The sequence below is a fragment of the Zonotrichia albicollis genome, chromosome 13, assembly GCF_047830755.1.
Source record: "Zonotrichia albicollis isolate bZonAlb1 chromosome 13, bZonAlb1.hap1, whole genome shotgun sequence".
Taxonomy (NCBI): domain Eukaryota; kingdom Metazoa; phylum Chordata; class Aves; order Passeriformes; family Passerellidae; genus Zonotrichia; species Zonotrichia albicollis.
In genome coordinates this window covers 18,141,817-18,158,182 of record NC_133831.1, presented here as the reverse complement: position 1 = coordinate 18,158,182, position 16,366 = coordinate 18,141,817, and the positions used below count along the sequence as shown (strand labels likewise).

Below are 16,366 nucleotides of genomic sequence, written 5' to 3'. Positions count from 1 at the left end.
TGAGAACAACCATTATTTAGTCTGAATGCACTGAATCTTCTACACTTATATTTAGGCACCTGTAGCTCATTTCATATTACCTCTACAGAAAGGTACAATTTAATGTACGTTAAGAGACTTTGCACACACTTCTTAGCTGGCTCCTGACATCCACACTGGTTTGTTCACAGGATTGGATATTCAATGCATATGGCTTCCTTGTCTGACAGACCAAACTCCCAGGACTTCATGAGACCCGAGGTTCATCAGGGATCTGTATTTGCAGAGGTAAGTGATAAGATACAGTTTGTACCAAGAAGGAACAGGTTTCATTTAACACTTACAGAAATGCCATCGCTTGCCCCGGTGGTGAGGTAAATGTTATCTGGGTCTGCAGGAACTCCTCCATCTCTTCTCTCAATATATGAAGCCACATCCTCACGGATGCAATTTATACCTTGACTGGCAGTGTAGGATCCTGTGAAAAATACAGGATGAGATGTGAATTGAGTGCAATGGACATCAGATTTTCTGTTACTAGCAAAACTCCTGAGCTGGTATTGGATGGAGTAGTTTGTATATATGAGCCATATTTATATGGATCCCCAGGATGGGTTTCCTTTTTTTCCATGCAGTAGGAAAGGGAGCTGGTTTGTTCATAGAGCAAAAGGATTAATTTGGAAGAAAACAAATACAATAAACATCACTAAAATACAAAAATAACATACTGGATTGGAAAAAAGCATGATTTCAAGCCTACTTTGCAAACTGGGACAGCAATCCCATTTTTACTATCTTTCAGTTGCTTTCTTTATGTTGGAAGCACTCTTGAACGTAAACAAACTCCTATTTAAATAATGGGAACAAGGAACAGACGGAGCATGTGCAATAAAAAGGAAAATAATTTCTTTTCATCCATGATAAATAGAAGGGTTTTATTTGCAACATGAAAATGACATATTATTTTCTCCCACAGTCTGAAACCAAAAAAAATCCCAAACTGCTTCTCTCCTTCCCCCACAACATCTCCCACAACCACTTTTCAGCAGAAGTGTCTAGAATCTCCCCAGTCTCATGTGCAGTTTACAGAGCACAACTAATAATCATAAATAAAAGGAGATGTTAGATGCCTGTGTGCATCACTGCCAAGAATGTGCAACAAACAAAAAGTAAAAATAAGCCTAGGTCAAGGTGAGGAATGAATTCAAGCTATGAAGCCTAAGACTGATGGACAAAGAAGAGACAAGTGTACATCTATTTCAGAACACTGTCAGGAAGCTGCAGAATCTTCTTTGCTTGTTGGGTGGAGTGGAATAATTATGCCTGACTTAACTCTTATCACTCTCTTATCTGCTAGTAGTCTGCCTGGTAGGACTTCTGTGAAAGCATGATTTAAAAAGACAGAGAACTTTTGCAAGCACTGCACAATTGCATGGGATAAAATGGTGATGCAGGGCACAGAGTTCCCTGATGTCCCAAACATTTACTTTTACAGGACTAGAAGGTCTATTGGGTCTGTACACGGGTGTTTGACCACAGCCAGGAGGATGCTGTTAAAGGAGGAGAACAAACCTAAGCTGTCCTTCTGTCTTGTGCTCCATTGGGTGCTGAGTCCTGCCACTCTGAGGACTTACAGAACATTTAATTGCACTGTACTTCTACACTGACTGGTACTCAGTTGATGGCTTTGACTAGAACCCGTGTTTGCACTGTGGGATGCAAATAAATAAACCCAGCCCAAAAAGCTGCATATATGATGTATTTTTATATATGGGAAGGATGCCTCAAATGCCTGGAAAAATATTCCAGTTATCCCACATGCAAAGTAAGTGGTGTCAGTAGAATCCCAGAGTGTCTGCACACAAGAGTAGTTGAGGACTCATCTGAGCCTTCAAACACGGCCTGGGAGTAGTGAGACTCAAAATCATCAGTAGGGTTTTGTTAAATGGATGTTCATTGGAAGAGAGGGCATTCTAGGTCACTGCCTGAGGAAATTTCATATTCATATTAACTTTACAATTAATACCTTTAAATAGGCTGATGTAGATATGAGTGCAACACTTCAAATGACTTTCACCCTATGTAGTGATTCCACCTTTGTGTTGGATGGACTAACTTGTTGAAAAATAAGGTTTTGAACACAACACAGTGAGGCCAGTTTTTCATCTTTGCTTTCTCACAAGAAAGGCAATTTCTCCTTCTCAGCCATGTCAGACTACCAACAAAGTGATAGGGGTGACTTCCACTCAGCTGCACATCTCTGTGCCTCTAGCTGTGTGTTTTGGGAGGCTGAACAGAACCTGATGAGCTCCAGAAGCCAAGAGGGGCTGACACACCTTATTGGAGCCAGGGAGGGTGGACAGGGGGCAGAAACCAGTACAGCACATCAGTAAAGTCTACAGTGGTTTTAGTTGTCAGGAATTTAGAGGTACAGTTGTTCTTTCAAGTTTCAAAATTAAAAAACGTTTAGAGTCCAGAATCCAAATTTAGCCACTGAAATGAACAGTGTGAATTCAGAATTATCATCTTACTTGACTACTGCAATTGTTTTAGGCCTACTTCCTCAGAATCTACTGAGCAAACAGAAATTATGGGAAAGATGTGATCTTCTGAAAAAAAGGAACACATTTCTGAAATATTATGCAAGACTGAATTCTTTATAACACGGGGTTGTGGTGTCCCATGCCACCATGACCTTAAGGGGAAAGGAGCACTAAGGAGTCAAGACTGCTCATTCTGAGAACTCCTTCCACACCCCTAAATTAGACAATCGTTACAAAGAAAGACTGAGTCAAAATTCAAATGTATCCCCAGCAACTCCTACGTGCCAACAGTATTATGTGGATTTATTGTTCCAAAATAAGACAGGAAAGGGATCCACTGAGCTAGAGGAACTTGTCAGTTTTGACAATGTGTTTTTAATGGTCTACATTAAAAGACAAACCAATACAAAGATGGTGAGGATAAAACACATTCTGTATTAGGCTGTGTTGTCAAGCTTGAAATGCTGCTAATGCAATCACTGTTTATGTTTTGTTTATTTTATAAAGTTTCATAGCACCTACTCTCAAAATATACGAGTGCAAATAGGCACTACAATCACAAAGATTAAGAAATATGCCAATTGCTGTAATAAGTCCTCTGAAATGTGACTGTTTGCCTGCTTGAAAGAAGGTAAGTGTGCCAGATTCTTTGCTGCACCCAGCAGCTGTAGCAGTAGAAATTCTCATGGCATTTGCCAGGTACAGGTAGGCAGCACAGTCACTAGATGAGAAAGAAATTGTCTCTTCCATTTCCTTTCTAATGAATATGCAAAGTTTGTGCTTATGTGGATATGACATGTGCACTCTTGTAGGAACAGTGGTTGAAGAACAGAGCTCTGTAGTTCTTTCAAGAGTTACTTTACCTTGGAGAAATAGAGCTTTGACACCTTCAGTTAAAACTATCTCAGCAAGGTAAAAAGACCTTTGTAGAGGATTATCACCTTGGTATCTGAGTTTCTGATACCCCAGAAAACATACTTGAACTGATGGTTCAAAATTAAGAGTGTGCACTGGATCAGCTGAGATGGACATGTATTGTTTGTTGACATCAGCATTCCAGGGACAGTGGCTCCTTGGCAGAGAAAAACTGGAGAAGGTAAAACCTGTAAAACCCTCCACCTAGTCTTAGTAGGAGACACAGAGCCCTGGCTTAAGAGATGTCATACCAACAGAACAGAGCCTCATTAGTACTCTCTGCTACTTTCCTGGCACAAAATCCCTCAGCATTCCATTCAGAGTTGTGCCTACATGTTATTGTGGCAAGAGCTCTATAGGTGCATGACCCTCACCCTCTCCTCTGGGACAAAAATTCGTCCCATTGGTCACCACCTGCAGGTCACACTGCAAACCTGCCCCCACCAGCTGCAGATATTGAACCAGCTGTGTTTTCCTAACACCAGAACAGCTGCAGATACTGAACCAGCTGTGTTTTCCTAACACCAGAGCAGAGCCTTACCTAAGCTGTTTCCTCCACAGCCCTGCAAGATCCGCCTGGCGCGCTTTTTGGCGTCCTCAGGAAAGCTGGGGCTGTCCAGCAGGTTTGGGTATGTGCACAGGGCCACCACCTGCAGTGCCAAGAACATGTCAATTGGCCACTTCTCATTAGTTATTTTAACTTAGTTAACTTTATCTTAACTTTCCTTGGAAACGAAGATCACAAATACTGGCTAATTTAAAACAAAGGTTATTGATGAAGAGTTTGCAGTTGTTTTTTTTAAGGGTTGTTCACACAGAAGAGAAAATATCTTATCAGGTTCCAAGTTAACCTGATAAAAACAGTTCTAGAATTATTAACTATTTTTATTACAGACAGTGAAGATTCCAGGTGAGCTAAGCATAGTGCAAACACAGTAAAGCACAGTTAACTATTCCTTTGTTATCTCTAAGCAGCTCTATCCTCCACACCTTGTGTATTACTAGCCCACTTTTATTGACAAGAAATCAAGAATTTAAATATGGAGCAGAACTGAGAAATACAATCACATTTTGAAGTCCTAGTGGCATGTTCTAATATCTTTCCCCAAAAAAACTTCTAGTTCTTACTGATTTGAATTAGTGGGAAATATTTAATGAAGAAAAGAAGTGGTCATATAGAACATAGTAAAAGTAGAAACACAACCCAGCAGAATTAAGTTAATGAAGGAACGTAAGACACAAAGAATTGAGAGGTCTCTCTTGAGATCAGCTTAATTTATTCCAGTCTCTCTCATTTTTATGCTTAAATGGTGTAATGTGGACAGACTGTTATCATCTTGTGGGACAATGACAATGAATTATTCCATGTGTGCACACAGTCATGGGGGAAAGGTAATACATTTGAATAATTTATAAGAAGCTCAGGTCTCCCTAGTTTGCTGCATAGCTTGATTTTATAACCTCATCATCTGGACCCTCAGCTTGACAAAGCTTCAGTTTGTCCTAGAACTCTCTGAATTCACATTATTATAGACAGAGGAGTTTACATGAGGGTGTGAGGGATGCTCAGTAAATAAGATAATACTCATTTTAACCTTATTTTTGTTTTAGGAATAATATACAAATATGAATCCTGTTGTAATATTTTCTAAAAGTTAACCTACCAATTAGCTTGCCCAGAGGTAAAAGGTGCAAAATGAGACACAGTACAAGTAGTTGAACTCAGCTACGTGCAGATTTCAAAGTATGCTCTCAGATGAAGAAAGGCTTTTGTTTTTTTCTTTACAGAGAACCACTTCCTTTCTTGAAGAGCATTATTGATAATGAATGTGCTGACTGATAACACAGAAGTGGCAGGAAAAAGTGTGGGTGGGGAATGATATGGGAACTAAGGAAAGCTACTGAGTTAAAAGAGGACAACCAGCAAACAATAGGACTTTGGCTCAGAAATGAACATTTACAATTCTTTACAAAAGAACTATTTTAAGCCTAATTGCATCTAGAGAATCAATTATACTAATACCTATATCAGACAGCTTTAAGGCATTCTAATAAAAAATGAATAATAATATTTTATAGTAGCCTTACCTGACGGAGGAAGGTGATTGGTCTCTGTCCCATTGCATGTGCATCTCCAATGTTGGCTTTAATCACTTCAGTAAAGGGTTTTTTGATTCCCTAGAAAGGGATCATTCAGAATGTTTTGTTAGGGCTGTAGTAGAAGATTCTTCGATTCTTTTTTAGCATCTGTCATGTGGCTGTAACAGCTACAGTGTTTAATGTAAAGCTTAATGTATTTCTTATACAACACTGCCAGGAAATCTTAAATGGTTTACAGAAATTTTGTTGACTGTGACACATTTTTAAATGATAGGCTGGCTTTTATTTTTCTGCTAGCTGCAAGTAAGAGACTGACTTGGCTGGAAACCACTTATTGAAGAAGAAAAGATGAAAAAAAAGGCATTTTGAGTTGTCAGTATTAGAGCAATTTCTTTGAGACACCTAAGGGAGGGATGGATCAGTCAAGAAGCTAAAAAGACTTGAGGATATTTGAGAAATATCCACCAATAAAAGAAACCTCAAGACCTTTAGTTCTTTGAGAGTAAAAACAAAAAAGTGCTTATTTATTTTATACTTAGATTAAGTATCCCTTGTATGATGACCCCACTTTTCCATATAGAGATGTTTCACAAAATATATCCTAGTGAGGTTCTTTATGATAAACAAAAGTGCTAAATAACCACCATGAATATTTAAAAGCTTCCTAGTCTCCAAAATCTGAACAGACAGCTATTTTTCCTGTGAGAAACTGAATACCTCATGAGAACATAGCGAAAGAAGTTAATGAATGTTGATTAGCAATCACAGCTCTTTAAAAAGCAAAATAAAATAAGGACTAGGCACTGACTGATTGAAAAAACCACCAGAGGTTTAAATAAAAAAGATTAACTGAAAGTAAAGGCCAACATTACAAAAAGAGTGAGAGAGGCAATAATAAATGTAGAGTTGTTCTAATGTATATTTCAGAGGTAGTAGGGAGGCATCCTAACAGTGACAGAATTGTCATGTGGATTAAGGAACTGCAACATCAGACTGATTAGTTTTCTGTAGAAAATTACCTATAACAACTTGCTCTGGGTATGTACTCAGAAAGCCTCTTCCTGGTCCATGTATTTACAGCCAATTACTGGATTTGGATATAAAATATATAGCTGGCAAGCCTGAACTAATTTCTGCTTTTCCACCATGGACTGTGGTGGACTTCAATGGCAGCCCAGAAGCCAGATGTGGAAATAACAATAATACAGGTAGTCAGCAGGGATACAGATCCACAGGTATGCCAGGATTTGGAGGTTCAAGGCTGCACAATCCCCAGTACCCCACTGGATGGATCCAGACCATTGTATATCTGAGAGCCTTTGGGGGCTTTCTTTTAAAAGTAAATATGTAGTTAGAAATGGCATTAGGACCAGACAATTGGGCTTACATGATCCTGATTCAGAGGGTCAATTTTATATGGCCTTACATTTAGCAGCAATTGAAAAATAAAGTTCACTTAAAATAATTGAAAGTGACACACTGAGTCCAACAAGTAATTTGCTTTTATGCTTGTTGATCTAAGTGAGCCCCCAAATTAAGAGCTGCATTTCAGCTCTAAATAAAAAATTAGATATAGGGATGCCAGATAGACATTACACTTATCTGAGGCTGAAGTTTAGTAATTTATGAGTAATGTAAACAGCTAAAAATGTGTGCTCTTCAAGCTATCTGGGGCCCACTGACAGCACAACACAGTTTCATTCTAATCACAAATAAGTAGGAAGAGAAAGGTGTATGTAGAAGAAGAACAAATTCAATTTGCTTGAAATGAAGAAAAATTCCCATGTATTTTGGTTGCATTTGGTCATTATAGCAAATTGAATCGATTTTCACTAGATTTGCAAAGTAATACAAATCTGTTAAGGAATACGGATGATATTTGCTTTGCCTAAAGTTAGGCAGTCTGAGCAAATAGCAACATGAAATAGAAATACTCCGATTTATTAGATTAAAACCAAAACAAACCAACTCCCTAATAATAGAAATACCTTACATTAGACTAATTAGATTTTTTGCTCACAAATACTATTTAAAGTGCTCTGCAATTTAAAAGAAGCTTCTTTGGTTAGTGAAATGCTGAAAGGTACCTGGCATTTCATAATGTACTTTTGGAGTTTTTATGGTGGTACAGCCTTTAAAACAAAGGTAACAGACCTTTTTGGTGTCACATTTATCATAAATAATGTTGGATCTCATTAGCACTGATTCCATTTATATCTTTACTAGGGCCAAACTCAGTGGTTTTGCCATCACTGCAAGTATAGGATCATCACCTACTACACAAACCCCACACTCCCTTTGCTTCTCACATGATGGATCTGGAACAAACAGCAAACCATACACAATAGTTCTGTCACCATCAAATCTGGTTAGAGAAGGAATGCTGCATTTTCTGTGTGGTACACACAGCTCCCACTTGGGCTTAAAAGCCATGGTTCTCTAGACTAATTTGTAATTCTTGATCTCAGCTACAAGAACTTTGTTGTCTTTTTGGTCTTTCAAAAGAGAAATGCTTTTAAATAACTGGAGTATTTTCCTTCCCTGACAATGAGTTAATTTCAGCTTTAGAATTGTCTTCATGAGACTTGTTGTATCCTCTCCTAGTGAAATCTGTACAAAAATTGCTATAGCCACTTAGTATTTTTCTATTACTTGATTTCCAGTCTCTCTATGAAAAAAAAAAAAAAAGGAGTATCAGAAGTTGCTTAGATTTAGTATAGAACAAATAGTTCTAAACAAGTTCTTAAACAAATCTTTAAAAGTTCTTCAGGACAAAAAGTCCCATCTTACCATTTCAAAAAGAAGGAACAGAAAACAACAACAGGCAAGAACAAGTGCTAAATGTTAATGGGTCAAAGTCCCAAAGCAGGGCTATCAGGAGCTGGCAGCAAGGGCAGTCTAGACAGGGCCTGAGACTGAGCAGATGGGCTCAAGGCAGAATCCTGCTCAGACCCTTCAGACAGAGCAGCATCAGCCACCAGCTACTTGTGTCAAGGCTTCTCCTGGGGTGATGGGGGTGGGTATCCAAGGGGAGGGTCATGCCAAATACTTTTTGGAAGGTTTGTGGAAAGATCTGTATGAAAGGAGGAAATGTGAATGGGATGTTGATAACCTCAGTATCAAACTGTAAAGCAGCAGGAAAAGGGCTGCAACAGGTCATGGGTTTATTTCACTGCAGAAAGCTGAGCAGTCTTTAACCATGTCAGCAACACACTTGAGCTGAGACAAGTTATGTCCCTGCAAGCAAGGAGCACACAGAAGGAGCAGGAACTGGGTCACTGGAGTTGTTTTGCTCTCCTCTAGGGATCCCCAGCACATTTGCAGTGCCATGGCCTCTGTCTGGGTGCAGCCAAGGTGTGCTCCACAGGCAGCCTGGCTGCACTGAAACAGGCAGAGCTCTGCAAAAGGGAAGCTTGCATAACAGGAGCTCTAATAACAAACTCGTGAGCAGCAAGTTCCAGATTGATTCTCCTGCCTTGTGAAGAGGGTATAAACCACATCAAGGAGCAGAAGGAATGCCCAGCCCTACAAAACAAGCTGTGCCCCAGCTCCTGCCTTTGGCGGCACCTCACGCTGTGCTCACAACGTGATTCAGCTTCAGCTTGGAGCAAGACCAGGCTCCTGCCACTCCTCTGACAGGGGCAGCAAACACATCCATTATAGTAGCCCTTTTTTAAAGCTGGAGAAGCTATCTTTCACCTCCACATGTAAAAGAGAAAATATAAAAACATATACTATATTTAGTAGCCATCTTCTGGATAATGAAAGGATTTTACTGGAATAAAAGAATCTTCCAGGATTTGGAATATGCTCTTTGGAAATTACTTCCTTCAACTGTTACTTCAGTCTCTCTGCTCTTTTTAGAAGAAATGCATCTTTTAAGAAACCTGATGAAACCTGAAGCAAGCCAGACACAATCATTCTAACAACTGTATCTAAATATCACACAAAGTTGGGAGAAGGGATTTTTATACATGGAGTAGAATTCATTGGCACAAAGTCAATAGAAATCTTTATGCAGTTAACCAGGTTTGGGGAAGTCTCCTCTTCCCCTAGGCATCCCCAGAGCCTCAGGAAACCCACCAGGAAAGGAGAACAGTATGAAATGATGAGCTGTCTCTCAAGGAGAGTCATGATGGAAGAAGTGTTGGGAGAATTACTTGATCAAAGAACCAATGTGATGCCAGAACATACAGCACCCCAAAGAACTACCATGAGGGCAATGCCCTGCTTTGTCTCAGGAGTTTTAGTGTACCTGGAGGTTCCCTTTACAAAGGGACCATCTGACAGTGCTAGCAAACTGCAAAATACCACTGTGCCCAGAAAGAGTAAAGAATGGTCCAAACTGACCTGACACTGTCTTTGTTAAATCTTCAGCAAATTTCAAAGGAAAGCCATCACTCTGGGGAGAGCATGTGTGGATTTGGTAACAGCAATAGGAAAGAATTGAAAAGAGTTCCCTTGAGGAGGCCACAAAGATGTGAGCTGCTTTTAATCCCAGAAGAGAACTGTGGTATTACAGCTATTTCTGAATTTCAGAATTTGCCTGCTCCTGGCTGCTCCCAATTGTTTCATTTTCATTGCCATGGCTTTGTGCCTCCTCTTGATGGCTATCAGGCAACAACATCACACTATGAAACACTGCAATATTTCCTTGAGACTGCTTTTGCTGTGACTTGCACAAACAAGCTCTACAATCAGAGCTGGCAAACCCAAACATTTCAGCATAGCTGAGATCTATGCTGTAGTAGCCAAGTTACTTGCTTGCTTTTTTCTCTCCTCCTCTCAAGAGACCAAGAAAGCACTGCCCAGAGGCCCTTAACTAATAGGGACCTGAAGACCTGAATTAGCATTCCAATCTTTTTATTAAAACAGCTCACAGCAGAAAAATAAACCTGACCTGCTTACCATGGAGTAAGGCTTTGAGTTTGTATTATGCTTGTGTAATTCAAGCTGACATGAGCTGTTTTGGGGAGGAGGGAGAAGGCAAATTCTGGATTTTGACTTAAAATGGCAGTGATGACTTCCATGCCTCTCATATCACATGAGAAAATCAGTGGGGCTGACCATTAATTGGCAGATCTGATTCAGAGATTACAGAACAGGACCTGTCCTCAGGTTACTTCTTCCTGACACATTGATCAAAGTGGGTTTGCATTCAGAATTTTTGCCTATATAGATAAACCACTAGATTTCACAACAGAATTAAATGACAGAATTAAAATAATGCTCATTAGAAAGTGATTAGACATTAAGACCCTCTTACCTTGGAGAGTTACTGGAAAAGGTCTATTTTAGAATAAATTTTGCTAATGTATTCAACCAGAAAATATCAAAAATTGGATTCTGTGGGTTGGGAGCTTCTGAAAATATGATTTTAATAATTGTGCTCTTGAAACCAGTTTTCTTTCACCTTCATCTGCAGTAGTTTTTGGCACCTTAAAAACCATGGGTTTTACTACAGATTCACTTATGTATGCAACATGTACAGACAACTGAGGAACAACAGTTCTGTCTTAATGAGGTCAGATGCTCTTGCCTGGAAGATACTACCTTCGTGTGCACACAGTCACGTATTCAAAGCAGAAAATTATAGGATGGTAATTTAAGCTTAACATCTTTCATTACTGGGTGTACCAGTCAATCTTGTCTCTTTTTCTTGGCATGTTAAATTCTATTTCTGCATGTCATTGTCTAAATTGTGTTTTATCTTTCCAAAACTCCCAGGGACACAGTCAACTCACATTCACAATTAAGGCTGGATTCTAAGTCAGATTTTTTCTATTCAATTTAAAAGTCTGATGAATTAGTGAGGGGAAAAAAAGAAAAGCTCTACAGTATTTTAATCAAAATACTTTAGAAGAAGCTGCCTGAGATTTCAGTTACCTAAGCAGAAGGATTTTGATAGTTTTATTGTCTAAATAGCAATGTAGGGAGTGAACAAGTGGCTTGAATAAACTTGAAACAGGAACCTATTTGCAATAGTTATGCAAATGAAAAGCGTGGGCACAGGAGATGAATGTACAACCTTTTGCTGTAAAGGTAACAGAAAAATAGGGCCTTCAGTGTATAGAAAGTGTATAATGCCAGTGAAGGCCCATGGCTCCAGGCCCAGGGTCGGGATGTGCTACCCACCTGTGCTATCTGAAGGAACTCCCTACATGCTACCAATATATCCCTGCACACCTTCCCTCTCCCCCTTTCCACACTACAATTCCCTTTCACAGCCTGAAAGTTTGGAAGGACCTTGTGTGCCTTACACTGGCCCAGGCCCCGTTTCCAATGTCACCTGGGCTGACCTGTGGATCCTGAAATGCTGTTTGATTTGCACACACTTTGCCAGGAGATGTAAGGCAGCCTAACCGAACACAGAACTTGACATTATGTAAAAGACAATCAGGAACTGGGGAGAAAAGGAGTGTATAAGTGAAATGTCACAGTAATAGATATGAAGGGATTTTCCACAACAAAGTCAGTTGAAATTAGCATGAATGCAAAGCAACAAATCAGGTATGTGTCCTACTTGGGTAAAGATAAGTTACTTTGTCATTACTGATTAGGTAAAGAGAAGGGCTGTTCTCAGACCTTGTTTTATTCCTGCATTGAATTTGTATTCAGGAGCAAATTTCTAGTCTGAAATGTAATTAAAGTCAGTACTTGATAGAGTGGCCATTTGTTAGCAAGTCTATACAAAGGGGGTAGAAAAAGGTATTATTTGATAGAGTTCTATTTAGAGTGTAATCATTTATTAAAATATGCCTGTGCTCTAGCTTTAAAAAGTTGCCAGAAACACCAAGGAAAATGGTTGGAATTAGTTCTTTCTGTCATCTTAATAAGTCAGAATCAGCTAATTGCTAGCAATAGCAAAAAGGAAGAGAAAAGGGGTTTTCACTTTCAAAGCATGAATAAAATTTCAAAATTCTGAAAAAAGGGCTCAGGAAAGTAATCCAATCACTGATTTTGCAAGTGATTTCCATCTTGAAAGATCAAACTCCTGATTTTCTACCTAGATGAATACAGGACACAAGCCAACAAAACTTGTGAAATCCAGGTACAGCATGCCCCACCTGTATTGGGCAATCAATCTTGATCTGCTTTAATTTAAGTGACTATTTTACTAGTCACTTACATTGGCTTAGCCCAGGCACGAGAGCTAAAACGAATGCCTCACTTTTATTTGTTCTTTTAAGGAATATCCCTTCAGTTGTCCAGTCAGAGACTTCTTGAATAACATTTCAGTCCTTATTTCTGTGTGCACTGGGGAGTTACAGCTCCTGTTGTGATCATTTGCAGTTAATACAGAGAAGCAGCAAGTGCCAGAGAGAATAACAGAGGAGCTGCTGGTTGGGATCTGAGACAGCAGAACAAACCTCAAGGAAGATGAAAGCTTACACTGTGCAAACAGCTTCAAGTAGCTGTTTTATAGTCTCCATAACAGCTCTATGAGCATTAACAAGTATGAAGAGTAACCAAATGGAACCAAGTTTGAACAGGGAGAGCCTCTATCACATCTGATTATATACAATGGCTGCTGCATTTAGGGTGCTTTTAGTTCAGAAACAAATCACCTAAAGGCATCTGGGCAGAAGATGATAAAAGATTTACTGCCATTGCTTCACCCCTGCCTGTTCTTGTTACCCCCAGCCACTGCAGTGCTTCCACCTCATACCAGGGAGCCTGTGCTCTCCTGCCTGTGCAAAGCTCCTTCCCCACCAGATGTAGAAGAGTGTTATGGGGCAATTCTTGCTGGTAGTGAAGAGTGGCCGTGGATCTAGAGATGCTTTGGAATATCTCCTTCCTCTTCCCTGAAGTGGCAACCACTCCATCCTCTTCCCATTATCCAGCAGTGTAATTCTGCTGGCAGTGCTTGGCCTAACCCTGTGAGCTAAGGTTGAGAGGGCTGGAAAAAGCTGTACAACTTAATAAAAAGGAAACAAAGAAGTGCCATTGATGTGTGAGCACACAGAATTAAATTTCAGACACACACACACAAAAAATAGACAATTAGATAACCTATAATACTTTACTTATAAGGAACCTAGGTATTACTCAACACTGTATGCTTTAGCAGACAGCTTGATTAAACAAGAGAATGAATAACAGTATTTTTCTCAGAAAAGAGGAATGAGTAACTTGAGAAGTGTGGAAGCAAGTAAAGGATTTCTACTGAAGTTGATTAGTGTTCTCTGCAGATACAGTCTCAGCTTTTGCAGTAATGCTGTCCTCTTTCCCTGCCAGCTGGGAGGTTTGTTTGCCTTACTTGTGTTAAAGCACAGTCATCTCTAGGAATGCTGGTAGCCATTATCAATGGCAAACATTATTTCATGAGACTGGTTCCCGGAAAAAAAAAATTAAATGGAAAATGCCACATAAGTAAGCACAACACTAAACTGACAGAAAAATCTTTTAATAAAGTGAATGCCAATGATTTGCTGTTATAGTTTTTCAAAAGTGCACAGTAGATTATTCTTTCTGCCAGTGATTCAGCTGGTAACTGGAGTAAGCAGGGGAGCTGGGAGGAGTTTGTGAAGGGCCTTTTATATTTGTTTTGTCAAGTAATATCTCCTGCTCTGTGATGTTAACTTGAAAACAAACACAGTGAGAACACTGGAAGATTTTATACTCTGGAAAATACATCCACTAGGGAACCTAGTTGCATAAACACAATGACACCTTTATAAACAAGTTTTGAGGCGAAAATCAAAACAGATGTTCCAAAATTAATTCTTCATTACCATTTTTAAGCTTTAAAGTGAAATTCTAAAAAAAAAAAGCTATTTGTAATAATTATTGAGTTAGACATAAATAGTTGATGCATATACTACAGTGAACTGAAAACAATGTTTCACTTTCTAAAACAAGGGGAAACAAGTAAGACTAAGACCAGACAATCGCCAATTTACTCTCATGGTTAGAACTGCTGTAGCACGTTTTTGTTCAAAGCACTTTACATGAACTAATGAAAATGGTCTTGCAGTACCTGTAATAAGGCATTAGAAAGACTCTCTAAAGCAGTGACAGCATGGAATAATATCTAAAATGACAGAAGAACTACTCTGCCAGATGCTTCATCAAAACAAAAATGTGCGTCCTTGTTATGAGAGGGGAAGCTGTGGTTTGAACAGCAGAGGCAAAAAGCCATGTCTGTATTGCTAAGGGTTTTTTGTTATCTTTTGTTTCAATACTCGAGGAATAAGAAAGAAATATGAAGAGCAAAATATAAGCACTGACTGATTTGGATGCTTTATTTAGCACATACTGGCCCAGACCCTTAGGACCTGCTTTATTATCTGATCCGCCAAACAGAACCAACCACCTACAACTTTGGGCAGCATTACTGAGTGCCTGTGCTCTGAAGGTTTGTCCTCGGGCACCTCAACTTTTGCAGCTAAAGAAAAAAGGAGCATTCTCGGTGATCTCCTTGGAGGATCCAGAGCAGCGCTGGGTGAGGCAGCGGAGCAGTGCCTGGAGAGCCGGGCCAGCTCACCTGTCAGGAGCCCGGCGCCTCCTGCCCCGGCCAGGGCAGGATCTCTGAAATCCTCACGAAGGACTCAAAGGCTCTATCAGTATGATGAAAGCTGGTCACTCACCCCCTTGTATAACACAAAGGACACGGGATTGCAGCAAGGGGTCAAAGCGGCCGGAGAAATGTAAACACTGCTTTATGGGGGTGTCCCGTATCTGCCTTAGGCAGCCAGTGACACAGGATAAACAGTAGCCGGCCAGCGGGTTCCTTTGTTTCGTGCCTCTGCCGCCTCCCGTGGGAAGGGGCGCGGGGCCGGGGGTGCCGCAGCGGAGCGGGCCCGGGCACAGCGCGTCCGGCCACGGCTCGGGGCACCAGAGGGATGGGGAGAACGCTGCTGTGCTCCGAGAGTTTTTAACTCGGTAGGAAGCCCTGCAGCGGCACTCGCGGTGCCTCCCGCTTTCCCGAGGCTTCCACACGGTCACGTCTCAGCCCCGCGGGGTGTCACGTCCCCGCCGAGCCCCGCGACATCCCCAGCCGGGAGCGGCGGCGGAGGAGCGCCCGGGGCAGAGCCGGTGCGGCTGCGGGAGCGCGCCCTGCCCCGTCCTGCCCCGCCCCGCCGCCCCTGCCTCACCTTCCGCAGCTCCTTCTCGATCTCCCCGGCTTTCAGAACGATGGGGCCGCGCACCGCGTATTCCACCGCCTTCACTTGCGGGTTCATGGACTCCAGCGTCAGGATCTTCTCCCTGCTCGCCTTCTCGTTGATCTTCACGGCGGAGGCCTTGGCAGCGCTGCTCCAGCGCACCGTCCCCTCCCGCCGGGGACCCCGCGGCTGCCGCCCGGCCGCCAGCGAAGCGGCGCAGCGCAGAGCCATGTCCGTCCTTCCGCCCCGGCAGCCCCCCGGCCCGCGGCCGCACAGCCGTGCCGCAGCTTGCCTGGCAACCAAGACAAACCGATGCATGGTCCTTCGGGTAGCTCCCAAAACCAGATGAAGGATACAAGTGCTGCGGATCGGTGTGTTTTGTAGTCGGAACCGGGCGCTAGCCAGATGCAAGCGAGCAGGAGGTGCGGTCAGGAGAAATGCCGAAGGGCTGGCACAGTTATACGCACACGCTCGATCCTCTCATGTCCAGATCCCGCAAACTTAGCTGCAATGGATACAACTGATCTTGCAGCGTTGCAATGCCACCACAGGAGCAGAATTAGAAATAGGAACCACCATTGCATCCGAATAGCTCTGCAGCCCCCTGCCGCGACAGAGGTGCCCGCGCTAGTGCTCTGGAAGAGTCCCGGGCAAACCCATCCTTTTCCCAGCCGGCGCTGGCCCCGGCCCCGGGGCGTGCTAAGGTGTGATTGCACCAGCCGG

The 16,366-nt window shown here is 41.6% G+C and overlaps 1 protein-coding gene and 1 long non-coding RNA gene across 2 annotated transcripts in view; one reads left to right on the top strand and one right to left on the bottom strand.

The window, feature by feature from the left end:
• Positions 1–1,961, top strand: part of LOC141730812 (uncharacterized) — a 13,598-nt gene extending 11,637 nt beyond the window's left edge. The window contains exons 2-3 of the long non-coding RNA XR_012582494.1: positions 171–267; positions 1,475–1,961. This is a non-coding gene — a long non-coding RNA (uncharacterized LOC141730812). The remainder of the gene's footprint in view (positions 1–170; positions 268–1,474) is intronic.
• Positions 1–16,366, bottom strand: part of GPT2 (glutamic--pyruvic transaminase 2) — a 26,201-nt gene extending 9,835 nt beyond the window's left edge. The window contains exons 1-4 of the mRNA XM_074551167.1: positions 15,635–16,366; positions 5,526–5,615; positions 3,979–4,087; positions 324–457 (exon numbers count right to left, since the gene is read on the bottom strand). Of these exons, the coding sequence (XP_074407268.1) occupies positions 324–457; positions 3,979–4,087; positions 5,526–5,615; positions 15,635–15,961 (660 nt within the window). The 5' untranslated portion in view covers positions 15,962–16,366. The remainder of the gene's footprint in view (positions 1–323; positions 458–3,978; positions 4,088–5,525; positions 5,616–15,634) is intronic.